At 41.6% G+C, this 27,569-nt stretch overlaps 3 protein-coding genes across 3 annotated transcripts; all 3 read right to left on the bottom strand.

Moving 5' to 3' along the window:
• Positions 1-1,140: 1,140 nt before the first annotated feature.
• Positions 1,141-7,606, bottom strand: rnf212 (ring finger protein 212). Its single transcript, XM_069720053.1, has 13 exons — positions 7,498-7,606; positions 6,745-6,806; positions 6,513-6,587; positions 6,355-6,411; positions 6,108-6,166; positions 5,951-6,004; positions 5,049-5,107; positions 4,412-4,472; positions 4,277-4,294; positions 3,489-3,531; positions 3,258-3,312; positions 2,488-2,557; positions 1,141-1,270 (listed from the first exon to the last, which is right to left on the bottom strand). Exons 1-13 carry the CDS (start codon positions 7,604-7,606, stop codon positions 1,141-1,143), a joined length of 852 nt encoding a protein of 283 aa, XP_069576154.1.
• An 890-nt stretch (positions 7,607-8,496) lies between these two features.
• Positions 8,497-10,369, bottom strand: LOC138633673 (transmembrane emp24 domain-containing protein 11). The gene is made up of 5 exons (XM_069720051.1): positions 10,240-10,369; positions 9,549-9,640; positions 9,121-9,246; positions 8,807-8,953; positions 8,497-8,647 (listed from the first exon to the last, which is right to left on the bottom strand). Exons 1-5 carry the CDS (start codon positions 10,367-10,369, stop codon positions 8,498-8,500), a joined length of 645 nt encoding a protein of 214 aa, XP_069576152.1. The 3' UTR covers position 8,497.
• A 2,609-nt stretch (positions 10,370-12,978) lies between these two features.
• Positions 12,979-20,985, bottom strand: spon2b (spondin 2b, extracellular matrix protein). The gene is made up of 6 exons (XM_069720052.1): positions 20,837-20,985; positions 19,584-19,837; positions 19,153-19,376; positions 17,495-17,686; positions 17,180-17,366; positions 12,979-14,055 (listed from the first exon to the last, which is right to left on the bottom strand). The coding sequence occupies exons 2-6, from the start codon at positions 19,804-19,806 to the stop codon at positions 13,877-13,879; spliced, it is 1,005 nt and encodes a 334-aa protein (XP_069576153.1). The 5' UTR covers positions 19,807-19,837; positions 20,837-20,985; the 3' UTR covers positions 12,979-13,876.
• Between the last annotated feature and the right edge of the window lie 6,584 nt (positions 20,986-27,569).

Here is a 27,569-nt window from a genome sequence, read left to right as displayed (position 1 = left end):
CTCTCTTAAGTGGACCTTAAAAAACAGGAAACGGCTTCAGATCCCACCGGAGTATGAATATAGCGTGCACAGGCCACATAGGCCACACATACACACACACACACACACACACACACACACACACACACACACACACACACACACACACACACACACACACACACACACACAAACAGTCACACCTGAGCCCTCTTGAATAGACACCATTCAGCACCCTGACAAGCGGGGACAAAAGAGGCAGAAGCGCACGTCTACAAAGAAAGAATCGACCTGTCTGAACACATCGGGCGCCCTCGCCACCCGCCTTCACCTCGCCACCCTTTTCCCCCACCCCACCCCCCCACCCCTTCGCTGCGATGACTCCAGGTGATATCATGTTTCTGTGTGGCTGCGCTTTTCTTTGCCTTCACTCGCAGCTGTTTTGGTAACAAGATTTGAGGGTGAAATCACAAGTCAACGTCGCTGAAGTCACGTCCAGCCGGCCGGGACAGCGCAAACTCCCGCTGGAGGGTCGTGGTTAACTGTCCCGCGGTTGAAGGAGACCCCCCTCGACGCCGCTTCAGCATTTTATCGGGTCAACCTTTAAGTCTTGTACAATCCAGTAAACGTAGGTGGTTTTTTTTTTGGTTTTTTGGTTTTTTTGGGTGAACAACGCAATCCCAGTTCATCCGCGTAGATTGAACGGGTGCTGGCGAGCGTCGCGTCACGCTGCGCCTTCGGCCGAAAGCTTGCGAGGCTGCGTGGAGTTGAGGCCTGCGGGTTTCTCCGTTGGATCACCGACAGTCACTCTCGCGAATAACCTGACCTTCCCGACTACCTACCAGTCACTAACATACACACGAGCGTACCAGCAACGGTCCGAATATCTGCAGCGATGGAGGGCAGGTGAGTGTCGACAACAACGAGGCTTACGTCGATATTTTATCCGTTTAATTGACTCGAAAGACTGAAATACAAATGGCTGTTTAACGACCCTAAACTAGAGTTTAGTCATCAACATACGTGACAATACATCTCTGCCTGAGGTCAAGAAACATTAGTACCTCTACCTCAGCGGTCAGGTGCGTTTCCTCTGCAGACTTTATATGTATGTGTATATGTGTGTGTGTGCGTGTGCGTGTGCGTGTGTGTGTGTGCGTGTTAAGGAGGAGGGCAGACCAGGGAGGACATGGAGTGTCTGAAGGAGGAGGGAGGTTTGAAGAGGGGAGACTTCCATCCAGAGGTCCGACCGTACGTTATGTCTGGGGTCAAAGGTGCTCCTTGAAAACGACTGAGAGAGCAGAGGAGAGAAAAACTTTGTCAGCCCACGTTTAAGTGTGAGCTCCGTGGTTGACTAATTGGAACGAACACACTAAAATGAACGGGAGGGGGGGAATCACGGTATGTTTCTGTCATATCGCGGCCACACCGGCCACTCATGCAACATCAACAAGAACTTGATTGCGGTCCGTTTTTTTTTGTTTTTTTTAAGGTCACGGTATAAATTTGAGGACTCGTCGCAATATGTCACCCGGTACTACAATAAAGCTCATTTATGTGTTGTTCACAGTTTTTGGAGAAGTATATTGTTAAGAGGAACAACCTGCATCAAGCTTTGTTTCCATTTGATTTAATGACAAGAATAAATATGTGGACAGTGACCGAACGCAAAGTCTTTACATGTAGTGTGTTTTTTTTTGTTCCTGTTATTGATTCACATGTCGCCATATTTTTTCAGAACCGTAGATTAGTCACGAGTACTTTCACACAGAATGCAAATATTATGAAGTGAAAAAGCCTCTTTTTTTTGTTAAAAAAAAAAAAAAAAAAAAAAGGTCAATTTTTCTGTGCTTTGGCAGCAAGTGAAGGCGTCAGCCAATCGCATTGTGTGTAAAGTGGAAAGGACGTGACCTCACGACTCCCTAATGACACTGTCAATTGTTTGTGTCTCCAGCCAGGACGAAGGGCACGGGGGAAACAACTGTCTCAAGGACAACATTTGGACATTTATGTACTTTACTTCTGGGTGTAGCAGAGTTGGTGGGAAGCAGGTAACAGTGACACAGCAGGTTTGTCTAACACGCTCAAATCTGATTTTTTTTTTTTTTTTTTTTTTTTTTGTCAAGTGAGGAGGAACAGGACGAGATCTGCATCACTGGAAAATGTTTGAATCAATCTTTTTGTTTTGTTTTTTTCTGAAAAATTAGCTGACGCGAATCTACTCAAACCTGTTTTTGAACAACCGGCACAAATTTGCATCGCTGCCCTCATGAAAAGCGTGTTTTGTGTCGTTTATTCGTCGTGCGCCAAGTGTGTAAAGGTCCGTTCCTCAATTGAAATACGAAAAAAGCAAAACTAACGCAGCAACAACAACTGCACAGATGCATTCAAAGAAGTTTCTCACGGTGTGAATGAGGAGCTGAAAACACAGGTAAGATGACTGAAAGACTTCATCTGCATTGGACTGTTATATAATATTATATGCATATAATGAATGAAACTTGTCACCTGACTGGGGCTGAGCGTGCTAAGTGGTTGGCTGACGTGTTCTGGTTGGACAGTCTGTGAGGGACGGTGGCTAAACACAACAGCAGATGAATGGTTAATCTTTAACACAGCTCATACAGATAAACTTACAATGATTTTTTTTTTTTTTTTTTTTTAAACGCACGAGCTACTTCTGGGTCATTATAAGCTTATGGTGTCTCTTCTTCCACCCCGTGAGCTTCCTTCAGGTTTTGAATTTGGAAACCCTCCAGGAAGACAAGATCAACGGGTGAGTCGTCTTCCAGAGTAATCGCCGTGTTATTTTTTTTTTATTTTTTCACTCGAGCGCAAAGTCGCACAGAAGCTGCTCCCAAACGCGGGCAAAGCACCTGCGGCGTGAACGCGCGCTTCTGCCGCAGTTAGCTCCGTAACGAATGGCCCGCGTCATCGCGGTGCAAGGAATAGCTATCAATCGCTCCAGCTGTAAAACATTTTAAACAAGAACAATCAACCTGCCGCTGCTTAAATATTATGACGTACGTCGCCAAACGCTCGCGCCGATAAAGCTATCGACGCGGTGCCGCAGCGAACAGCGGCGACGGGGCTGCCGCTTCACTTACTCTCCACAACGAAAAGGTCAAACCTCCTTTAAGAGACCGAAAAGCTGAACCTGAAGCTTTCCAAGGGTCCCGGTGCAACCACCGTGGACGGTCCCAAGCGCTTCTGTATTAGCTCCCAACACTTCTTTCTGCAGTGGAAACAACAAAACAACAGTTGTACAGAGAACTCACCCATGCGTCCGTCCTGTGCAGGATTGATAAACGACCCTCTGTGGGCCGAGTTGGGCTGAAAAGCAAAAGCACAAATCACGGGCGTTTTTTTTTTTTTTGTTGTTTTTTTTTATATCGGCTTGTTCGCTCGATACTTTCCCCCGTCGTGCGCCTGAAAGTCTTTTAAGTAAATATCAGGATTGCCGCAGAACACGTTCATAATAAAACTGTAGGTGAAATCACGGGACTTACTTTCCTGAACAGAATCCCTTCATCCACCTCCATGCTTTCACCGCTGCCAGACAGGAAAGCACACTTCATTAGTTCTGCTGGCTTCAGTTGGCTGAACACCGCAGTGGTGCCTGAACTTTTTCACAAACGTCTTCGGAACAGCAGCATTTATTCTTTCCAAAGTGAGGTGCGGACTTAGTGAAACCCTGACACGTCCTTTTAAGGTGAACCTGTGGCTGGTTTATTGACACGCTGCAGACAAATGTTCACATTTTATGTCATCTAATCAACAGGGAGTGAGATAATTCCCAGCTTTAACAATGCATTTGCACTTTAGGAATTGTCGTCGTTATTCATTGGTTTTAAAAATGTCAGAACTTTCATATAGAAAAACGTGAATTTGTCGAGAAAACACCAAGAGGATCGGGGCTTTTCAAAATAAAACTCACGAATTAAAATCAAATTGAAGATCACATTTTGTGAAACCAAACTTCGAATACAATACAATGCTTTGCACCTATCGGTGAATAAAATGTGTGTTCAGTGCCCCTTTAAAATCAAAAGTGAATGCCAATCGGGATTCCTGACTAAAGCCAAGCAAAGATCAGCTAATTCAGGTGTGTGTGTGTGTGTGTGTGTGTGTGTGTGTGTGTGTGTGTGTGTGTGTGTGTGTGTGTGTGTGTGTGTGTGTGTGTGTGTGTGTGTGTGTGTGTGTAGCCACAGGGCAGGGCAAAGCTACACAGCAGCTAAAGCTAACATAAGACATCAGGGCTGAACCCAGGATATAACTTGTTTGCACTGTGAAATACCTCCAACATTCTCTCTGTCTCTGAGGTATAGTGAGACGCAGTGACGGGGCGAAGGCATCGCGAATCAAAGATGAACGGAGAAAGAGAGGGTTGATGTGGGACGGAGAGAGAGAGAGAGAGAGAGACGGTACTCACCTATTAGAGGCTGAGGAGCGTCGCAGGAGGGAAACGGGGGATTTATACGGGATCTGTAGGACTGAACGTAAACAAGAAACACCAAGACATTTAAAATATGACGTAACGTTTCAGGGATGCAGTCTATTACACGTAATCTGATATACTTCAGGTCAGAGCAGCAGAAGTCTTGTTGCGAGCTGCAGGGGACTTTTTTTTAAATTATTATTATTATCTTTGACACCAGTCACCTCCGTTACAGCCTTTTGGATGAAGTCGTAAACGAAGATTTAACAAGTAATGCGACATTGTGCCGCATTTACATTTGTTTTCTGTTCCTATCACGTTTCAGTTTTGTATAAATCCAAATAAATGTACTAGCCGAGGTTATATTACATTTGACTTTCACTATAAACAACAGTAACGAAACGGTATGAAGACTATAACAGTCCTGATTTAAGTAGGGCACAATATAATATAATATTCTCTGTAATATGAATATTCTTTACTCCCCATTCTAACAGCTCGGTTCACAGCATATAATAAACAAGCCGTGCATGAAACATGAGCTAAATAATGTATTGTAGCGGTTGAGTGTGCCGACAGATCAACACAGCCATCAATACAGCAGTGTAAGTTAAGTTACGCGATTGATTACCTGGTTTATGTCCACGTGGTGCGTGAGAACCGTGGTTGACCTGGGATGAAGCTTTGGCACTGAGGGACAAGAGTAATAAATACGGTTAATCTGTTCCAGGTAATGAGTGTTGATGAGCAGCACAGTTGTTGGTTTGAATCCTAGAGAGTGTGTGAGGACCCTCCCCGCTGCGCGATGAACTCAGGACGAGCCAAGACGCAAACATTTATAAGGAGAATTTGGGTCAATCTTTTTTTCTTTTCGCGGTTAAGTATATGTTTATGTAGTTCGTATTTTGCGGAACATTTAGAAAAGGACTTTTACGGCGCTTTCAGGAATGATGTGAATGATGCAACGCTCCATGAAAGTAACCTAACTGTAAAACTTGTCGAACTTATTCATTAAATACTTATCAATAAGAGTTTTTATTGAAGAATTTTTATATAATCTTTTTTTTTTTTTTTTAAATCTTGTTTCAAGATAACTTTTTCGGGTCTCTTTTAAAAACCTTCCTTTTTAAACACATCCAGGCCTGGTTGCAACAGTCCCGGTGTAGACGTGCCAGGAGTGACACCTAGTGAGTGGTGAGGCATAACAGCCAGCTTGTTGGAAATGCTTTTATAAGCTTCAGTGCTGCCAAAACCCAAAAAGGAAAACAAGCGGCATTTCCTTTGAATACGTGCTCAAACTGGACAATAACTGATATTTTGAGCCTAAATCATGTGGAAAAGTAAGGATGCTAAAAATATCAGACTGAGAAATTAAAATGATGTTTTTAAGCCAAAACAAAAGCTTTTTCCAGATAGTTAACTTTGTGAAAATACCAAAAGACCAACTGATTACCAGCACAAAGTTTGTTCAAGTAGGTCAACTTAACTGCTGAATGTTCAATTTACTTTAATACATGTTGACTATTGCCCAACCTCTGAAGAGAGTTTTCCAGCTTGGTAATGTAGACGCTCTGTTCATTCAGTTGCCTTTGAAAGGGAAAAATAAATAAGAAACACTTCCGACTTCTAATAAACAGCAGTAATATGTGATATGTATGGAAATGTATCACAAGCATATCGTTTAACTTACTTTATCATCTGCTGCACTTCTTGCTTCACCTTGACGTAAGCTTCCTCCAGCTTCTCATTCTGTAAATTATAAAATGGTGAGACTGCAGTATATTATCAGTAGCATTAATATCTGTTTTAGGAGGGCAAGAAACTGATTATTATTATTATTATTATTAATAATAATTATTATTATTTCAGCATTGGCAAGGAAAGAAAATGCATACACAACAAAAACGAATGCACTTCACCGAATAAATTCCTCTCACCCTTTGCTGGTAATATGTTAACAACCTCTTTTGATGTCTGGCCTGAAACATCACAACCTGTAGACAGAGAAGAAACAGTCACGTGTATATTAAATCTGCACTACACACGTGACATGTACAAGTTCATGTGAAGACGTGAAGCAAGAAAATGACCCAACTTTGCTGATTTCTGCGAAGTGTTTGTTCGCCACGACGTTGATGTCAGAGAACAAGGCCTTCACGTCGGAGCCGCTCTGAAACGAAAAACATTTCACACCACTGTAACGACAGCAGGGTTTTCAAATTACATCGGTCTGCTTATGAAGTTACAAAGCGCGACGTCGTCCCGAGCGGGCGGACACACAACCAGCCGAGGATGCAATTAAACGAGAAAAGAAAAAGGGTGCTTACTTTGTCGGAGAGTGCCGATATTTGGCAGCTGGCACTGCATATTAAACATTTTCCCTGCTGGCCTGAAAGACAAGAATGCAATCACACGTGGACAAAAATGACAAGCTGAAGAACAAAATGCATCATTTTACCCCGGCTCGTAGTGAATAGAGGACATGCTGGGCCTGAATCTAACGAGTGAACAGAAACTAAATTGATTTTAAAGTGCTTCCGCCTGATTAACCAAAGTTAATCTGGGAGCCAGAGCAAATTAAAGAGACCGTGATTGAGAGGGAACCCATCAGCAACTGACCTGCGGCTCAATGAACGTGACCAGCGGATCCCAAAGTGGGATCGAGGGCCCCTCCTGGAGGACTCACAGCCCATTTCATTCTCATTTTCTGAATACGACAACAACAAAAAACCTTTGACGGAGCTGGTCTGAAATCTGATTATCAACGGGAGAAGTGTGCAACACGGGAGGCTTCCTTGGGCTTGAGACGTGTATAAAAAAAATATATATATGCACCTGCAATATCTATAATATTGATATTGCAATAGACCTGCAATATCACTGCAGGTCCAACAGAGGTCTCTGTCTAATCACGCTGTCACCTTGCCTGGTGGTCAGCAGTCAGCAGATCCAGCGCTTCTTTTTTTAATAAATAATACCCAAATATTACAAACAAATATTGCTTTGACGTTTGCTTGCATCAAAACACCCCCCGCCCCCTCCCCCCTCCACGTTTTTTTATTTTTTTTTTTTTTATTTACCTTTCTGATAACAGACGCTGCAGACGATGTGGCCGCAGGTGGTGACGGCCAGTTTGCGCTCAGCGCTGGGAGAGAGGAAGCAGGAGTTGCAGCAGACCCAGTGAGACATTTGAAGATCTGCAAAAAAAAAAAAAAAAGTAGATGAGAGAGGAGTTTGAGCTCACGAGCTAACTTCGCTTAACTCCCGTTCAACCATTGAGATCAATATTATTCCTGCAGTCGCTTACATTGAGGTTTTTTTTAATTATTTTTTTTTTTAAACCGTGTCAGTTGTGTGTTTTTTTTTTTTACAAATGTTATAACCTCAATTTCACAGCCAGTTAATCCGATTTATCACGCCGCTAAAGCTAAATGCTAATAATCGCTTCCGTTGTCTAATAACGGCTCCGTAGAAGTGACTTCCGCTCCCTTTCTTGTGTTTATTTACAACCACAACTATCCGTCTCGCTCCTTATTTATTTATTTATTTTTATTTATTTTTTTACCTCTCGGTTGGTGATCCATTAACGACTCGAGGTGTTGTCGGACCGGTCCCGGCTCGGATATACTCACTGTCTCAAAATGATGGTCTAATTAGCGCGTAAACGACGTCGGGTTTTATTTTTTATTTATTTTTTTTCAGTTGCCGAGCAAACACGTGAACGCAGAAGGATATCATTTAAAACGAGGAATAATAACAAAACAGTTAAACTTTAAAACACTTTTTTTTTATTATTATTATTTTTCCATTCTCCTCGTAGCCAGCTGTGTGTGTTTTTTTTTTAATTGTAGTACAATAATTATGACCATATTTAGAGGGGAAATGTGCTGTTATATATTGTATTATTACGTGAGCTGTTGTGTTATAATACCGCAAATTTATCAATTCTTTATCAGACATCATTTTTAACCCTTTAATTTGTGTTCATCTACCCAGGTCTTGATGGGGGGGGGTTGTTTCTTTTGTAATTTTTTTTTTTTTTTGCAGTATACAGAAAATGCAAAAAGAAGTTCGTCATCGTCAGACCAGCTTCTTGGCGACAAAGAAGTCTTTGAGTCGTTTCATCTGCCAGAAACCGACGGTCAGCAGGATGGAGGTCTGCACTACGGCCCACCACAACACTTTGCCGTTGGTGTCCTCGCTTATCCCACGAAACGCCTCCTCCTTCTCCTGAAAGACGGCAGACGACACAAAAAGACAGGACCGTGATTTAGTTTGACTTGTTCTGTGTTTTCTCAGTAAGCACGGCGACGTTAAGGGTGCTCGAGGGTGGTTTGACATGTTGTGCAATGCAAGAGGATTGTTAATGTTCACAACAGTAACGTTTACCCGCTGGTACTCTTGCTGCCTGCCGATGTACATCATCTGATCTCTGAGGTGTCTGAGACTGTTCTCCAGAGTCTCCATGTTGTTCTTGGTCCTGTCAGCGTGGGGGTCGATCGAGTGCTCTCCCATCTGAACATCCAAATGAAGCTTCTGTGTGGCCAAAATTGAGGAACGTTCAGCATTTTTGTTGTTGTTGTTGTTGTTGGTACATTTCAACAATTATGAGTGTTTTTTAAACCGGGTATGCTCTTGTGTTTTGCTTTATCTTCATCTCTGTTTTGAATACATTTTTCTCTGTGTGTGTCCACAGGTCTTACCAGCTTTTCACCAGCATAGACGGCAAACCTTGTGGAGTTGGTCTGGAAGCAAAGGTAGTGCGGACCGGAGGCGTGAGCTGTAAAGGTGATTTTCCCAAATTTTCCAAAGCGTTTGGACATCACAACCTAGAAAGCAGGAAAGAGGAAAAACTGGTTGTTGCTTTTTTTCCACGTTGGGACCACGTCAATGGATAAAATACAAAACTGCATACGTGTGACGATGATATTATAACAATATGACAGATATACTGCAAGTCATTTGTTTTGTTTTTACCAATCAAACTATGCGATGCTTTAGTAGCAGTGTGTTAAATTCACCGTGTCATTATCTGGGTTTGAAATGGAAACCAGCCATATTTGACTGAACCATCACACTTGTGTTTGTGTGACACTGGCTTGGTGATAAAGCTCCCGTGGGAGTCCAGTACCTCATGGTTCGGGTCTCTGACTGTCGCAGTGACTCCAAAGTGAGGGGAGTGGCTGGACGCCTTCATGTCCCACGGCTCCAACAAGAAGTAACCTGAAGGTAAAAGACACACACATGAGCGCAAACATATACACACACAGTAGTTGTCAAGGCCAATGCCAAGCAGGTAATATTTGTAATAAGGATTGGGCATGAAAAGGGTAATAATGTAATTTCCTACTTTAATATTCAATGATATTCAACATTTACAGGTATGATAGTATTTAATATTTACATTGGTCACCTAAGTAACCAAAGTTATATTTCTCTGTCTGACATTTTAGGACCAATTGTAGGAAATGTATTTGAGAGTACAGTACAATAAATACAATAAATGAAATGCTCTTAACATTTTTTGCTTATTTAGTGTTTCTGAAGCACAACGCTAGCTACTACAATAAGACACTGCTTAATGAGCAGTGTGCTCTATAAATCGAGTCATAAGTGGCCTTTATGCTTTATCAACTTGTTAAAATAAGAGACATACTATCGTGGAAGTGCATATGACGCTACTGTGAGGTTCAACAAACGAAGTGGTGATTTACAATTATAAATACTGTAATTAAATACACACTCAGTCTAATTCCACATTTATTGCTGCAGTTCAGGACATAAACGACACTCGGGAGGACCATTCGATCTTTACGACTCACCAGTCACCAGCGTGTCTTCAGGAATCTCCTCAATGATGCACTTTTCCTCCTGCTCTCCGAGATCGAAATACATGGCCGCTGCCAACATCAGGTAACACTGGAGGAGAAAGCCAATGCCTCGCAAACCCATTTCAAGTTAACAATGAGCTATTAAATTACAATACGCTTGTCAGTGACCAAATATTTGGCCTGCAGTTATAGTAGAGTTTGTTGTTGTTGTTGTTGTTGTAGACCTGTAAAATCGAGCTCAACTGTGAGCCGTTTTCATTGACTAACACCGCAGCGCATGTTGAAAGTAGAGGCCTGTTGGGGAGATAGATCGAGCGTGAGAAACTGACAGGTGCTACTTTGTGTGCTCGTTTTGTTACTGGTTAACCTGGGAACCAGTAGCACAGCTGACAAAGACAAATGTGTATCGGATATAGAACATCCAGCGGTGTCTTCTTTTCACAGTAGATGATAGACAGTGTTTTGTCACTAACATGGAAGTAGGAATAAGCACTGTGACTTTTGAAGCACATTCTTAATATACACAGTAAATTTTCATTGTCATTATATGAAAAAAAAATGTGGATTGGTTTGTTATTTTATTACAGCTGGTGGGTTATGGTAATTCAAAAGGGTTTGAATTACAGCTTTGATATCCATGAGAAGATATTTGTATAGTTTTAAGTGCCAAAAACCTTGTCAACATAGTTTTACATCTTTTCTCAGATGTTTCTCTCTCCAGCTCGACTAAGAACAGGCAGTTTTGTGTCTGTGTCTTTAAGGTGCATTGATATCAATGACCCTCTTTTCTGATTGGCTGATTCTTGTCTGACGACGTTTGCTCATGCCAACTACAGGGTTTGTTCTGTGTTTTAGCCTGCTAACTCCACGACTGAATGACCGCTGAGTGTTTTCTTACATATAAAAGTTTGGAAAGTGGGCCGTGCTGCGGACAGACACATGACATGAGCGTGCTTTTGTGATGTCACAAACTTACAGAAGTCCAAACGGCACAGTTGCTGAACACGGGCTGTGTATTTGTCTATGGACTGAGCATTTTGCCTCCTTAATAGTGTTTATATATAAACTTATATAACTTTATGCTACCTAGACCTGCATTATCATCAGAAAAGAGGAATTCAGATAATAATTACCTTTTACTATCACTGCAGCAGCACCATCTTGGAGCCTGCTTTGCATTGACCTCACTAAATCAAAAGTGATAGATGCTGAACTCGACTCTAACAACAAGTAACAAATCCAAGAGGTGTGTTTATGTGTTTTGATTCTTCTTTCGGGTATTACAGGATGATAATATATGAGCACACTGTAATACAGCTCATTGACTGAGCTTTAATCTTGATCGTGTCTCGACAGTGTGTGCTTGCTACTAGAGGATGAAAGAGAGGCCAAATGTGTTTGGAAATTGAGTGGGAAATGTAATCCAAACCATCACATACAATACTTGCCATATGTTTACCTTGGATGAGGTCACTGACAAAGTTCACTCCCACACACAGAATAAACCCCTTCTCATGTCGGCATCTGCAAAAGTTGTCATCCCTAAAGTAAGCAAAGAGTCAGATTTCCTCCTCCCCCTCCCACACTTCAGTAGTTTTACACAATGTGTGTGAGGAGTAAATATACAGTAATCAAACTTTTGATCAAACAGTAGTCTGCAAAATGCAGTCTAAGTCTGTTATCATTTATTCCAAAGCAGTGTTCTTGTAATACATATAATAATTATAAAATTGCAGATTACTGTGAATCACATTCTGCCTCCTAACTCAGGCACTCAACACAGTATTTTCTTTTGCCATTGTGAAAACTTGAATGGGAGCTTAATATATACCATTATTTTTGTTTGTTTTCATTTATTCTGAGCATAGCAAAATTAATCTCTTGAACACACGTTTCGCGTTGAAACAATCCCACGTTATGTACAACTACTCCTCACGATGAACTCTTCATTATAGAGTACCATGTACTGTACGTTTACTTTACTCTTACCACTCATACTTAGTTAATGAAACTACCATTTAGGAAAGCCAGAGACTGACTCTGTTCCTCTCCTGTTTCTCCTGATTCTTTATCTCAGTAATTTTCCTCTCCTTCATCATTCGGAACGGAAGGACGTCCCTCATGTACCAGATGTTTAGTCCTTATTGCTATTCAATCTGTCATCTGTAGTACGGTTAGAGAAATGTTGGCCATAAGTGATTTTTTTAAAATTTTTTATCTCTTTTACATATATCCACTGATATCATTGACTTCTGTTGTCTTCACCTCACCCCAAACTCGGTTTTTGAAGAGGGAGTCATTAAAGTTGGATTTATGCTTCATAGTCTGTACTTATGTGCTGCTATGGATTTTGCAGCATCAAGGCAGCTCCTTCAGAAATAAACATTTGGTGAACTCTTTTAAATAGTTGGAGCACCTTTACCCATTTTATGAATAACACTTCATCAGGGCAAATCCTGTCCAAAACTGGGGTTTGAACCCAGGTCATCCACTTTAGTGTTTTTTTCATTGTACTCAGCTTGATCCTGCAGCCCCAGTATTAGTAATATTATACTATACTATACTATACTATACTATACTGCCTTATGAGCCCAAATGTAGGTGAAGGTGACACACTGCTTTGAGTAGAAGCACTAAAAAAGGAAATTAAATCTGTTCAAAGTCAATATTGTAATTATAGGAATTATCCAGTTCCACAACAACACTGTAAACACACTTTAGTCTCTTTTCTCCAAGAAGGAAAATCTCTTTATTAAAGAAACAGTCACCAATGAGATCACAATATTTTAAGATGTATTTACACTTTATTAACCCTGACAGAAAATATCTGTTCATTTTTTTGTGCATTTTTTGTTTTGTTTAGTTTTTTTTTTAGTTTTTTTTTACAAACAACATTTATTTTTGTAATTAATATCTCTATAACATGAAGGAATACAAATTATTACTTTCAGATTTTATATACTGTACATTACAGGTTAAAATCCTGTCAATAAATATATTCTTTTTCTTCAGGAAAACAAACAAAGTGTCCGTAAACAATATGTTTTGAATGTGGTTTTGTTAAGGAGACAGAACATGCCCCTTTTCTGCTTTAACTACTTCTGCAAATAGTTTCATGTTTTCCCCAGTCTGAAATTATTTGGATTTTCTGTTGTATGAATAATCCACTGTGGGCAAACAAATGTCTGTGATCTTCAGACATGTCAAACCAAGCCCAATCCCAGTGCCAACATGTGTTTGTGAGTTTATGTTCAGAACAGCATTGTTCTAATCCAAGTCAATTTTGATAATCTGCCAAAACTGAATCGGTGTCTAATGGCTATTTTGCCAAACTACACCTTCTTGTGCTTTCAGATCTATCAATATGACTTGAAGATTAGATTTGTTTTGGCAGTCGGACTCCTAATTTAGCAGTCAGACAGTGAAATCATTAATTTCCACAGAAAGAGGGTATGACCGGGCAGAAGAGACAGAATCTATTCCATCAACACTACGCCTTATGCAAATACATCGCAGACCTTTTACTGTTTTTCGTCCGTCTCCGTCCCTTCCTCCCTTTCCTGCCTTTCCTCTCTTTCTTCTCTCTTCTCTCCTTCCTCTCTTTAGTCTCCCTCCGTTCCTGGCCTAGTCATAAACAGTTGTCCGGGTAGCACTTCCTCTCTTCCTCCAGCAGGGGGCAGGCTGCTCCACTGTTGGCCGGGTGCATCAGGATGTAGCGTGTGCGATGCTGCACCCCCGAGTCTCCACACTTGCTTTTGCACAAGCCCCAGGGAGACCAGACAGACGCCTCACAGTCCAGAGGGGTATCTGCACAGAGAGGGAGAGGGGGGTGGGGGGGGTTTATAGTCACATAAACATTCAAGTTATTACTTTCTAACTCACGCACGGGAGTGTAACCTCCTTTTTGTGTGTGTGTGTGTCTCTCTCTCTTTTTTGACCTGGAAAGTTTGTGAGTGGATATTTGTGTTGAAATATAATGTAGGGCAATTTTGTAATAGGGAAATTAACTGCTCTTCAACTGTTATTTGTATTTAAAAAGCAAATGAAATAGTAAAAGACAATAACAGTAAATGATGGCATGCTTTGTGTGCAGCTCTTTATGAACCCGTAGCTTCTCGTTATAGATTATTGGCAGTGGTTGTGCTGCTGGAGGTACCTTTCATTTTATTTAACCTTAATTTATTGAGGAGTTTTTGCTGACTGTGTCTTTGTCAGTATGACCCTGCCTCACATCGCTAATACTTCACGAGTCCCCTGCAACAGATAAGGCTTCACCACCTCAACTGTCATAGAGGTAAACGAGGGCTGCCTTTAGCATTCTTTTTTTTTCCTTTTCTTTTAGCTAACGTAGTGTATATTGTAATCATTGAAGTCTTATGTTACATCATACTCCTACTTTCTTGCTTTCCCGCCACTTTGTGAACTTGCCCGGCTACCCCAGCCAACCTCGTTGTGAGTTTATGCACAGCTGATATGTATCACAGTTGTCGGTTAAAGAGTGGAAAAGCAGAAGGATGGGAGGCGGTACGGAAGCTGCTTGGATGGATGGTGGGATTGAACATGCATGTCAGGACGAGGCTGATTTTGACATCTCTCTTTATCATGTGTGTCCGTTAACGATTAAGATGACGTGATAAAATGCTGTACGAAGCTGATTTACACCGATTTTACATCAGTGTTGTATTGAACAGATGAAACCTAAATCAAGTGATTGCCTATCATTTAATAAAGCTTGTATTAAAGCTCTGGGGAGAAGACACCAAAGAAATGGAGGGATCGGTGGAACCATAAACAGATGGAAGGATAGGATGGAGCACTGGGAACAGGGTAGGAAACCCCAACAGATTCTTGGCCAGTCTGTGTTGTTTGTTGATGGGTAGTCAGGGGAACGGGCTTGTAGTCTGTGATGCTGACTAAAAAATGTACAGTCACCCTCAACACTGAATCTGATTACCACACTGTCAGCTCTTTTGCCAGGTTGACATGCTATCTGTTCCTTTCCCCCCCCTCTGAAACACATTTTTCCCGGTCAAGTCATCTATTTAGACTTTCTGTGGTGAGTAGTGTTTTTATAAAAGGTTATTTTTCCCTCCCTGTCACATATAAGAACATCAGTCACCCAGACAGTTTGTTTGACTATTGCATCGCCGGCTTTACTTGAGGTTTGACACACTCTTCATCTTTAGTTTTTCCAAGATGTTTTCTTATTTTTCCTTGCTGTTGGGCTTCTTTTTTTTTTTATTATTACCACTAATCCATACAACAGGGAGTCTTAAATAGTCCGTGAGCCACCATTACGTAAATCCTGCTTCACATTAAGGATTTAAGTCTTGTTAAAACTTGCACGTCTGTGTCCCATTTGGGGTCATGACCTCAACGTTGCTGTATATAATTTTGACACAGTCTTCTTAAAGTGCTTTTTCACTTTCTCCATCTGTCATATTTTGACTGTTCCACTGGATGCCAGATGTGGCCCTGGAATTTTCTGATGCCATGCACTCAGTTGGCTTCTCTGGTTTCTGGTTGGAAGTAATTGAGTTTGCGTGTGGCCTGTAATGTTTCCCAAATGCTTTTGTAGGAGTTAGTAAAACGCACAAGTAACTAGTGTCAGCCTTTTACATTTGAATTTAGCAAAACACAATCTGTTTCGCTTTTTAAATCTGTTCATTATTATTTGATTAGTTTGTTCGGGGTGGGGACTCTTTCATGTGCATATTGTGATAGGAGTGCCCCGACACAAAACTGAGTGGGTACACATAACAAGCCATACGTAAAGGAAGTCAGCCTTCTATAATGAATGAAGCCGGAGTGCCAGTCGACCGAGAAATCTAGTGCTGCGTCAGGGTTCTTCTGACTGATGATTCAACTCAATGACTCTGAAGGGGGCAGCCCTTACTTCTCCATATTTCAGCATATTGTGTATAAGTGCGTTTTCTTTTTTTTATTTCATACCTGCAAAATATTTATATTTTATTCATTCGCATTTGCCTTTGGATATTTGGATATACATCTGCAAAACCAGTTGCTTGAATGTTGTAAAACGGTTTTAGTATTGCATCGTGGATGTGCAAGGAGAAACTGGATACTGTCTTCAAAAATTGCACCAAAGTCATTCCTGTGAAACTCGCCCGCTGCCGCATGTGCCGAAAAATGCCTGGCGGGTTTCTACAGGCTTCCTCGTGCTATTGTGACGAAAAATGCTTTCGTGCATCGCGCACACACATTGGCCACTGCGCTCATCATGTTGCGAATGCAGGTGTTGCAATAATGCGGTTTGGCCCCTCGCCAAAGTCGCAACACACCCGAGCGTCTCATGTGGGGCTGGTTTGGGTCCATGTTTGCCAGCGTGCTGTGTGCTTCCTCCCTTCCTTTTGTTGTGCTTATTTGAGCGTTATTAAAAATTTTTAGTTTTAACACAGTGGTACATTTTACAGACATGACATACTTTAATCTTTTCTATGCTAAGACCAACTTTGGCTTTGTGTGAAAAAACACAACCGTCTCACTTATTTAGGGCCAGTCAAGTGCGTCAATATGTTCTAACTAAGTTGATTTTGGTACAATGTTTGCAACGGCGTAACGTCTTGGTCAACCACTTATTTACAAAAGTGCCGTATTTCTACTGTTTACCTTGCAATTGTTGTGATGAAAATGAAATGGCTGGCGTTGTAATAACTTTACCGAGTGGAAAAATCCTACCTGTACCTGAAGCAACACCCTCCCCCACAGGACTGATTTAATTCACAGTCGTTTGTAAATATCTTTACAGTTATCATACATATCACTGCCTTATAGTTATCACTACACCATATGTTTGGCAGTGCTCGACCAATACACAAAAAGGGTGTTTATTTTTTTAATTTTTTTTTAAAGAGTACTTAACTAATCATATGAAGGCAGAAATCCTGAGTAATTTTGTTATTGGACTTACTTATGAGCTTGTCTTCGATCTCGTTTCCTGTTGGCAGTTGATTGGACTGGGTGGGCTCCAACGGCAGGCTGATGATCTGATTGTTCTTCTTTATTTTGGTCAGTGTGACCTTGGCCATGGGTGGAAGGTGCTTCAGGCGGGGGTAGAAGAAGGAATTGGCAGGGTGGCTGGGGATGGAGGAGGTGATCTATGGAGGGGGAAAATGGACAAGGAATAAGCGTTGATAGATGGAGGTGAACTTATTTCTGCACTCACAGGGTTTGTGATATTTGCGTTGGATTGGTTCAGTGTTGCTCTTGGCTCTGGCTGACCCACCTGTGTGATTTTGTCCTGTGGGATGGTCTCAAAGTTGGGGGAAGAGAAGGTGAAACCGCTGTCGGTCCCCGCGTCGTATGGGAAAAGCTCCAGCGACAGACTGTCTTTCCAGTGGTCGCCATCGCACAGGTCGACACTGTCCACGCCCACAAACCAGTCCGGGCTTGGAACGATACGCACAATAAACGACAGCTGCAGATGGAGGAAGTAAAGCAAAAGGAAGGAGATGAAGCACAGAGAGAGGGAAAAAAAAGAGAAGAAGATAAGGGAGTGGGTCATAGCCAGAGATGGTGATGAGACGAAAGAGGAAGAGAACGACAGGGGAGGAAAAATGAATGGAATTGTCTTGTCATTTTATGTGAGCATGTAGGATTTGTTCATGACTATGGAATAACGCCACAAATTATGCATTTACTTCATTACACATTGACAATTAACTCTACAATAAATAGCAAAGGAACTGCTTGACATACTTTGATTCTCTTGGAAGTTATCGTTAAATAAGCATTTTGTTATTTCAAATTTGGTTACAGAACATCTGTACAACCTTGACAAATTCAATTTTAGCATTATTTTCCTATAATCTTGTTTTGTTAACTTACAATGGACAGTTAAAAGAAGGAATCAAAATCAATGCAGCAGAACCACAGGTTGTCTTTCCTAACCCTCACTGACTTGTATATGTTGGTGTACATCTTCTGTCTCCAACTGGCTTGTTATGCAAATCGTTTTCCAGCCCTAACAGGTTTTGGTAAGATGTGTCCATCATTTTTATGACCTATCCAAAAACCCATCAGCGGCAAGTTTCACAGCCAACTTCTGCAGAGTTGTACATAACTTGAAGAGACATGAATTAGACCTGCTGCGCTTTGGAAGCTCTCTTTAGGGTGCAGTGTATGGGAAAAACAGTCAGGAGCTGCTTTTATAGGAGCTTTAAGTGTTCCGCTGCATCAGCCCTGTTAAAAAGCCGTAACGCGTTCTTTCTCACAATATAACTCTTTATATTATCAACAATTGGCTGCAGTATGACAATTCATTACTGGACAAAAAAGACACTGGGTGGACTAATTTTAAAATGTTGGACATTTTGGTGCTTTTACCACCCCAGTAATATTTTTTATAGTTTTGGCTGTCGGTGCAAATGGTGGTAATAAGACTTTACTCAATTGTATTGCCAGGATATGGCAACAAAACAGCCTCAGTGGAAATAACCTCACAGCTCATAGGGCTAACCCCAGATATAGTTTAACTCGTGTCTGAAACACTGACTTGGAAGTTAGACAACAGAAAATACATCCACAATGTCCATCGTAATCATACACTGTTCTGCACTACAGTAAGTAAGGTCAAAGTTGAACCTGCGGGAGGCTCTGCAAGGTTTATAATGTGGCCATACTGGAAATGATCTATGTAGCTGAATGTAAGGCTGTGTTGTCTGGTAGTAAAATGTCATTGTCAGTGATATGAATGATGAATCCTTGGGCTAAACAAGAACTGTAGTTGTCAACTTAAAAAAAAAAAAAATTCTTTAGGCCTCTTCCGCAGGCTAAAGACAGCATCACACCACCTTGTTCTGTACGCTAACCTGCCAGAAAAAGGCCTCTCATGCACTTAATGCCCTGACTCCGACTGAAGGACATCAGTTCAGAGAGACTTACGTATGAGTGCCTGGCGAAGACCTCAAACTTAGTGCAAGTCTGGCCTGTGCCTCCCACGACAGCGGGAGCAGACATGACCCCATAAACACTCTGGATGCGTTCGCCGGCCATCTCCACGTCCTTCATAAGCGTCCAGGCCTCGCCTTTCTCCGCAAACTCCCTCACTCCGTTGCTGGCGAACTCATTAGGTTGCCACATGTGGAAGTCAGAGCTGTGGGTCACCCCTAAGAGCAGAGGAAGAAAGTGAAAGAAGAGGATCAGAAATAGTTGATGCAGCAGCTACTAGAGATGACTCAATATAATTTTTTTTTTTTTTTTTTTTTTTTTTTTATAGACTGGCTGTCTGTGATTAAACCAACAGGATACTGTTCCACATCTACCCTCAAAATAATAAGAAATCATAAAACAGCACTTAGCTTCGGTGCACTTACCAATGAGGTTAGACCACTGTGCAGGGGGACGATAAACAGGATATTGCTTAGGGAAAGCTGCCTGGGTCCATTTACCGGTAAACGTCAGGCTGTACTGGGCAGTTTCTGAGGCCGTGCAGATGGGGATGTCGGTAGGAACAGGCATTGAATGAATGCCTTGGACCAGTGTCAGCATCATGACAATCAGGCGACAGAAGAAGAGCGTGTTCTTTGCGGTGTCCATTATGAGGGCAGATTAGGGGAGGACGGAGGACCTAAAGGAGGTGTAGAAAGGGAGAGCAAAGAAAAGCAAAAAGTTCATTTCTATCTAGCTCAGTCATATAGCTGCAAATTAATTCACATGCATTCAAGGGATTCTACAAATTTTATGAAGCCAAAGAGGATTTCATCACTCTTTTTTTTCTACACATTCACTCATTTTCATACAGTTTTCTTCTTGTCATATCTTGAACATGACAAGGCTGACAAGGAGAACTGAAAAGGGCAAACTGTCTGGCTGCAGTGTTAGTGTCGGGTTTAACAAGTGGGGTATGTGAGTCAGAGGGAAACTTCTTTGCTTAAACCCTCTGACTGTTTTTCCACTGTTTGGGCTTGTAAAACCAGTTAAACTGTCTGGGATTAGCAGAAGGAGAGCTGAGAGCTGACATTAATTAGGATGCGTGTAACGAACGTTTGATCTTTGTTGTTGTTGCTGCTGCAGTCTAGTAAGCTCTACATCTCTGACCTCAGGATATTTCTGAATGAATGAAGCTATACCAGCAAACATACTTAATTTTGGATACTTCAACATATCCTGATTTCTATCCATAATACGTCAGCGGTGTCGGTCCCCTCATTTAGTCCCTCACTTAGCAATAGGAGTCTGATGCTACTTTGTGTCCTTGCTTCTATATACATGAACAGCATGCACGTAGAGTGGTTCACAGTTTTGATATGTTTCCTAACCAAGTAGACCTCTTAATATGTCCAATTCTTTTCATTGCAGAGTTAATAAAGCTCTTAATTTACTGCATGAAATTTGATGTTTTGATATGAAATGAATAAAGTGCTCAATTCTGTTACATCCACACCTCTTTGTCACAATTGTGTCTGAAAAAGTGCCAGTAGCGTTGCGTGCAAGCTTGGTAGCCTCCTATGTTGCAACTGTCACATCCTGCAATTTGTGCAAATGAATGAATGCACTCTTCCTAATGCAAGGATCTCCGCGCAGTCAAGAAGAAACAGGGTAAACGTGTGGTGCAGAGGCTACTCACTGGTTGTGCTCAGGGTTCCAGATGAATGAAGGGCTGCAGCAGATGAGTGGAGAGGAGGGCTGGAGGTGGAGGAGAGAAGGGGAGAGGGGAGCTGTGGATGTGGCTGTCGGAACGAGTGACTGCAAGGCTCCGAGCTCTCTTTTGCCTATTTATGTCTTTCAGGAGGTTCACCCCTCTCTTTCCTCCATTCCACCTCCACCCCCACCCCCACCCCAACCAACCTCCCGGTCCACTCCCCTCTTCATCTTGCTCCGCTCTTTTCTCTCGGCCTCTCTATCTTCTCTCCGGTGACTTCCCTGCCCCCTTCATGCCCTTTGACTAGCCCTCCTTCACTCTCTTCCTCCTCTCTCTCCTTCTCTTTCTCAGTAGCCCATTAACTGGCTAATGTGTTCAGCAGCTCTGGGTGCGCAGCCAGGGGTCATGTGCAGCTCCATGGGTAGTGTCATTTCACAGCGTGATATTTTAGGTCTATATACCTACAGATGTGACTAATGAGGCTAATAATGTGTTTCTAGAATTCCCAAAATGTCTCTTGGTCATGTTTTTGAATTGCAGCTGAGCTAATAAATCCAGTGCTGCTAAGGAAGTCATATTGCAATTGTCATAGTCAATTTGCATAACGCCTTTGATGTGTTTTTTAGTGGTTTATATAGTCAGACAAGTTAAGACAGCATCCAGGAAGCACAGGCTTTAAGACTCAAAGAAACTGTGTGTTTTTAGAGCACTGAGTCAGAGACATATCTACTGTACTGATTCTGGCAGCACCCAATCACTGATTACATTCAAATTATGCACTTGATCAGCTCTAAATGCAGTTTCCGTAGTGAATTGTATTGCATTTGACATTTGACATTTGGCTCCCAAAAAGAGCTTGTAATGAGCTTTGGACGTTGTAAAGACATGAATGTGACTTTGGCCATTCCTTTGCATTCGAAACGCTGCTTCTCAGCTGCTCACTGTAAAGTGTGACAAAGTTTCTGGTTTTGTTTTATCTGGATGGAGCAGTCATTTTCAGAGCTTTTTCCATAACTCTTTTAAGAATTGATTTATCACCTCTGTGCACAGATATATATCCTGCCAATGGCAATATTTTTCTGGCACCATTGACCTTGTGGTAATGGTATCATAATGTCCCATTTAGTTGAAATTGAACACCCTTCAGTTTTGCTTCCCCACCTTCATCCGTGGCTTCAAAGGCGTTCTTATTCGGAGTGACTCCCCAGTGATGCAATACGTTGTACATTCAGTTATCATCACATCAGCAAGTTGTGTTTTCAGCTGTAATTTTAGCACCCCTCACACATTTCCTACCAATAAACAAATAAGACTGTAACTGTAAAACAAACATGGAGTGTTTTTGGTCAAAGTCTGGCTCAGACTGGATATGAATAGACCCTGTAAAACACTCTTTTTGGTGCCACACCTGCAGGAAGTCAAGATGACAGCTGCTACTTTCTCTTTAGTCTCTCAGTCAGGTAATAGAAGGAGGAGATTTTGGCATGACTCCTTGTATGTGTGTCCGTGTGCATGTGTGCCAGGTGCTAGGGGTGTGGTGCTCGACTTACTGAACCTGGAGGTGATAGACCCCCACATACTCGCGTGCAACTGCAAACACACAAGTATGCCAGCATGCTGAATCAGCCCACATCTAATGATTTCCACATGGTCACGTTCCTTACCAAAACAAACTAAAACATCTATGTTACACACACACACACACACACACACACACACACACACACACACACACACACACACACACATACACGCACACTGCTTGCCCTCACTCAACCTCTCTCCATTTCCAGTACGTATTATTTGGACTGCAGAGTCCAGTGTGTTTCAGTCAGTGACATTTGAAAAAGGAAAGTTAACTCATTAACTGCACACTGAACAGTAGCTCACTGTGTTCAGCTTTATTGAGGGCAGTAGATCAATGTGGCTGAAGTGGTTTTAAACTCTCTCGCACACTACAGCTGACCTAATTCACGAAGTTTCAATTCAAATTAATAGCAGTAGCAGTAGGATTTTACATAGATACATAGGTTTTCTCGTAGTTTAGAAGTCTGTTGTCGAATTAACAATCATCATTAAATGTCCATTTACGTGGTTCTCGGTTGATCCCATATATAGTTTATTGTAGGGGTGCTGTAGAGTACCTCAAAGTCCCACTATTGTATGAACCTCCGTTTTGGATTTTGTGTTTCTGGTACAGCAGAGAAAACAAACAAAAAAATCATGTATCATAATCTCCATAAGAAAAGAGGCTGATCTGATTGCAAGTATAAGATAATAAAAATAACAAAGATTTGTTAAGACAAGTGCAACATATTCATAATCCACAAAAATTTAACAAAAAGCCAGCAGTGCATTTTCAGCCTTAAGAATTGGACCGAGTAATGCTGCCTTTCTTTATTTTTGTCATTACTAAGGACACAACTATCTTGTCTGACAAAACATTATTGAAAGTGTTCCTGGACAAAAAGCGACCCGCGGCTTGGTGTTTATGTTCAGTGTGAGCTCCCGCATGGTGACCGGTCGATTAACCCGTTCAGGGTGAGTAGAAAAGTTTCAGGTTATGGTCATTCACGCACAAACGTGTAGTGTGAGTTAACCCTTTGTACATGTTGGAAAAAAAAAATGGGTACAGTGTCTGCCCAGCTTTTAAGGCTAACTAGCAGGGCTAACATGCTACAGCTGATGGACAAGAACTGATGAACTGCCAAATGTGGCGTACTGAATGGTTTGGGAAGAACGTGTTTTGTTACATCACTTCTGCCCTAGTTAGTATTTTCTAAGTAAGTATATAGTAAGAACTTGTTTATAAAGTTTTACATTTTTAGCAGTAAACAGTGGATGAGGATTCGAAAGTCCACAAACAGGCCGGGGAAATAAAAAATATGTGATAGATGGACTGATAAAAACACAAATACTATTAAATATATATATATATATATAAATATTGCGATAGAAGAAGAGCTTTGTTCTTTTAAGTATAATTTTCTGCTGGTTCATTTTTGATCATTTCCATTATTGTTCTTGAATGAGGGGCTGATGTATTCACTCTCCCTGACTACAGCCTATGTTATTACTTGATTGCCTCTCCCGTTGCTGTGGTGCACTGGTGCACGCTGCCCTATTTTTGCTTTATGTTTTCAGCATATGACCAGAAGGCTGGCTGACTGACTGACACACAGACCGCAGTCTGAGGTGTTTGTGCAGGGAAACGACCAGTCGTATGTTGTTTGAAAGGAAGCTTTAAATATCTAGAGAGAGTAGAGCTGAAGAGAATATAGGTCGAGGGCCCGCAGCCAAGGAGGCGAGTCTGTCACGTGTCTGCTGCAACTGTGGTTGGAGGTGAGAAGGTGGGTACACGCCATGGTAAGGAGGTGGAGTACCATCAGCGCTCTATGTATTTTAAACCTATATAAACCTGATGTTTGTTTAGAGTCTAGAGTTCAGTATGCCAGCGATATTCATCTGAGACCTAACACTTAAAGGATTTGAAGTTGGAGGAAGTCAGACACCAAAATCATCACATGCGAGAGATTTGATCTCCTGCAACCAACTTCTGACTCATACGTTCTGATGTAACATATCTGTACACTTGTTGCAGTCAATGTTCACAGTTCTTTCAAATGGATAGACATTGGTATTAGTGCAATATCAGAGCTTTGGTAAATCGCAAATCTAGTTTTCTACATTTGGTCTCCTTTGAAAATCAATGTATTCGTTATAAGATTACGAGTCCATGTCCTAAACAACATTAGTCACTTTTAGTGTGTTTTGTCTGTGGAATTTTTAAATTTATGCAAAGTGAGATACCAGCAGATGTCCAACTCGTCATCGAGGTAAACAACACCTTTTATTTTGCCATGGTGTTGTGATGAAAACTACTCATTCTGTTTTTGAACGGTGAGGTCAGATTGCAGCTGCTAACATGACTTCCATGATTACCATATGGACAATTTTGGAGTCTGATGTTTTCAATATTTGGGATGTGTTGAGATTTTGTTTACATTTCGATCCCATGTTGAACCTTACAGTCATTACTTGAGTTAAACAAAGATGAGTTAATTCCCACAGTCTCAGTCACTGGAAGGATCAGAGCCAACACGAACTGATCCAAGTGTCTAAGCAGATTTTGGGAGAACAGAATAACACCGGCTGCACCCAGTAGCCTCATATCAGTGAAGGTTTTGAAACACATTCAATATTTTAATGAGACACAAACTTTTATTGCGAAGAAATATTATCCGAAACTGGTTTATAAGCTGGAATTTGTTTTACTGCCAAATAACATCGCTGAACTATCTAACAGAAAGTAGTAAGCGTGGCAGAACACATTGATTTCAGTCACTGGGTGAATGTCAAGACACTAAAGGCCGCCGAGGGGCCACCATATGTCAATACAATGGACCGGACAGCCTGTACACAAAATAACAGAGCATGTTGTTGTTATGTTCAAAGCCAGTGTTGCCATGGTGACCGGATGTGAGGTCAGTGTTTTGACTCTCTGGCTTCATTTAAGAGAGGTTAGGGAGTGGACCACGGTAAATTTGAAAATGCTGATAAACAGCTGGGCACATGTGGCCACAAACAGATGCAAGGTCGTGCGTATTGATACACACACACGCACATACATATGCATGCAGTCCGTGAGTTTCTCTCATGCACAAACTCTTACGTCTGACACCTGGTCTCACCATCCAACTTTTTTCACACTGTTCTCTCTACGAGCCTCCCCTCAGCGTATCCCCGGGGCCTTGTTACAGCAATAAGCACCCCTGATTTCCGGGAATAATTCCCTCCGCTGTGTGGGAGCAATCTGCGTGCATGTGCATTAATTTGCACATTTCTGGATAAATTGTGTGTGTGTGTGTGTGTGTGTGTGTGTGTGTGTGTGTGTGTGTGTGTGTGTGTGTGTGTGTGTGTGTGTGTGTGTGTGTGTGTGTGTGTGTGTGTGTGTGTCCACTCTAATGGATGCCGCAGGTCCGAGCAGAAAAAAGAGACAGCAAGGCGGTGGCGATATTGTATGTCTTTGCAGCTCATGACTCACTCTGGTTTGGCGGAAGCTTTTCTTGTTTATGTTGGTGTAATGTTGCTGTTGTGCTTTGTTCAATGTTAAATTAATATTTTGCTATTTTGTAGATGCAATATATGCAAACATTTAGATGTTTCTAGTCATATTCATCATACAATACCATCAAAGAAGCATCTGAACAGTCTCAAATTAATTTAGCAACATGACCCCAAACACCCAAATATACAGTCAGAGCCATTAATCCATCCATCCATCCATCCATCCATCCATGTGAAACTACTGCTAGTTTGACCCACATAGATCTTAATTTTGGCTTCTAATCATTTTTTTACCAACAATAATTTAATCGTCTGACCCGCCTCAACTCTGTGATGAATCATTACCTGAGTCCTACTGTGTGACTCCACTGAAAGAGACTGCCGGTATTGTAACTGACTTTGTTGAATGTTTGTGCCATTAATCATCAAAGCCCACCACAGTCAGACAAGCCAATATTAAATGTCGAGACCAAAGCAATTTATATCCGAGAATTATGGATAAACAGCTCTGTTCCAGGGTATTAGGTGACTGCAGAGTATTAAAACACAGTGCATATAAATTCAGCATTAGGAAAACACAGTTGCTGAGTCTGCTGTTCTTGCCTCTTTTTACTCTTTCTTGTGTCTTTGGCGATTTGCTGTGTAGTTGGCGTGTAGATTGCATTATTTGGGTTTAGGAGAAAGGCTTTTAAAAGCTCCACAAAACAGATTTTCATAAGGGTAACTGAAACTGGTAGTAAGGGTTCAGGTCGAGGAAAAGGTGGTGCAGGAGCATGTCGTTTAGTTTTCAATTGCCATAACTTTTGCCAGCTTTGTCTTTGGACAAATGGGCGTGGAGAGCTGGAAGGATAACAGTTTTCTCATTTTCAGTTATTTCTTATATTTTGATAGGTGTCCTTTTAGAGAGCTTGATCTGGGTCAGAAACTGTTGCTAAAGCCTGTTGAGAAAATATATTTACGCAAACTGCTTTGCTTTGGCACTACATGTGTTTGAAATTCTTAAAATCCTCCATGAGCTATGTGCTTCCGGGCCAACTGCTGTCTGTGTTTTGCCTGGCTGTGATTTGTAGTCTGGAGACACTGCTCGTATTAGCGTTCACTCAGCCACTCTGAAAGGGTGATCCAATCAGCGACCAGTGTCGGTAGTTAAGTGCGTTTGTCTCCCTCCTTTCCTGTAATAGCTGGGTTAAAGGCAACAGTGACGAGCGCAGCGTTTTACCCAAAGCTGAAAATCTTTCAACTTTGGGGACCTTAAAAAAATGCACATTGTGAGTGCTGGTGTTTGAGAAAAATGTGGCGCTCAGTAAATTATTATTTTTTTTTTTTAAAACACTGTACTCGGGTAAAAATGTTTAGATGGACATGTCCGAGATAGTTGCAGCGGAGGCAGAGTGTTGGCTGGTTTCAGGAAATGCTGATTGGTTAAAAGTAATCCGAAGTCCACGCCCAGGAGGATGGAACGACTCCCTGTGTACCCAGACCCATATACATTGAAAGACTAGTCTGTGTTGGTCACCAGGACAAACCAGTTGGCACAACCACAGTTGTTTCATTGTCCATTGTTTCAGAGCACTAGTATGCACCTGTACCTTTCACTTTATGAAATATCCCTCACCTGTCTCACTCTGTGCCCTGTCTTCAACTCTTCCAG

This window comes from Brachyistius frenatus, unplaced genomic scaffold, assembly GCF_029030835.1.
Source record: "Brachyistius frenatus isolate BFR_SWC_R1_liver_20210118 unplaced genomic scaffold, ASM2903083v1 Contig_230, whole genome shotgun sequence".
Taxonomy (NCBI): domain Eukaryota; kingdom Metazoa; phylum Chordata; class Actinopteri; family Embiotocidae; genus Brachyistius; species Brachyistius frenatus.
Note: the sequence above shows the minus strand (reverse complement) of the source record. Positions and strands in the feature narration are given on the sequence as shown.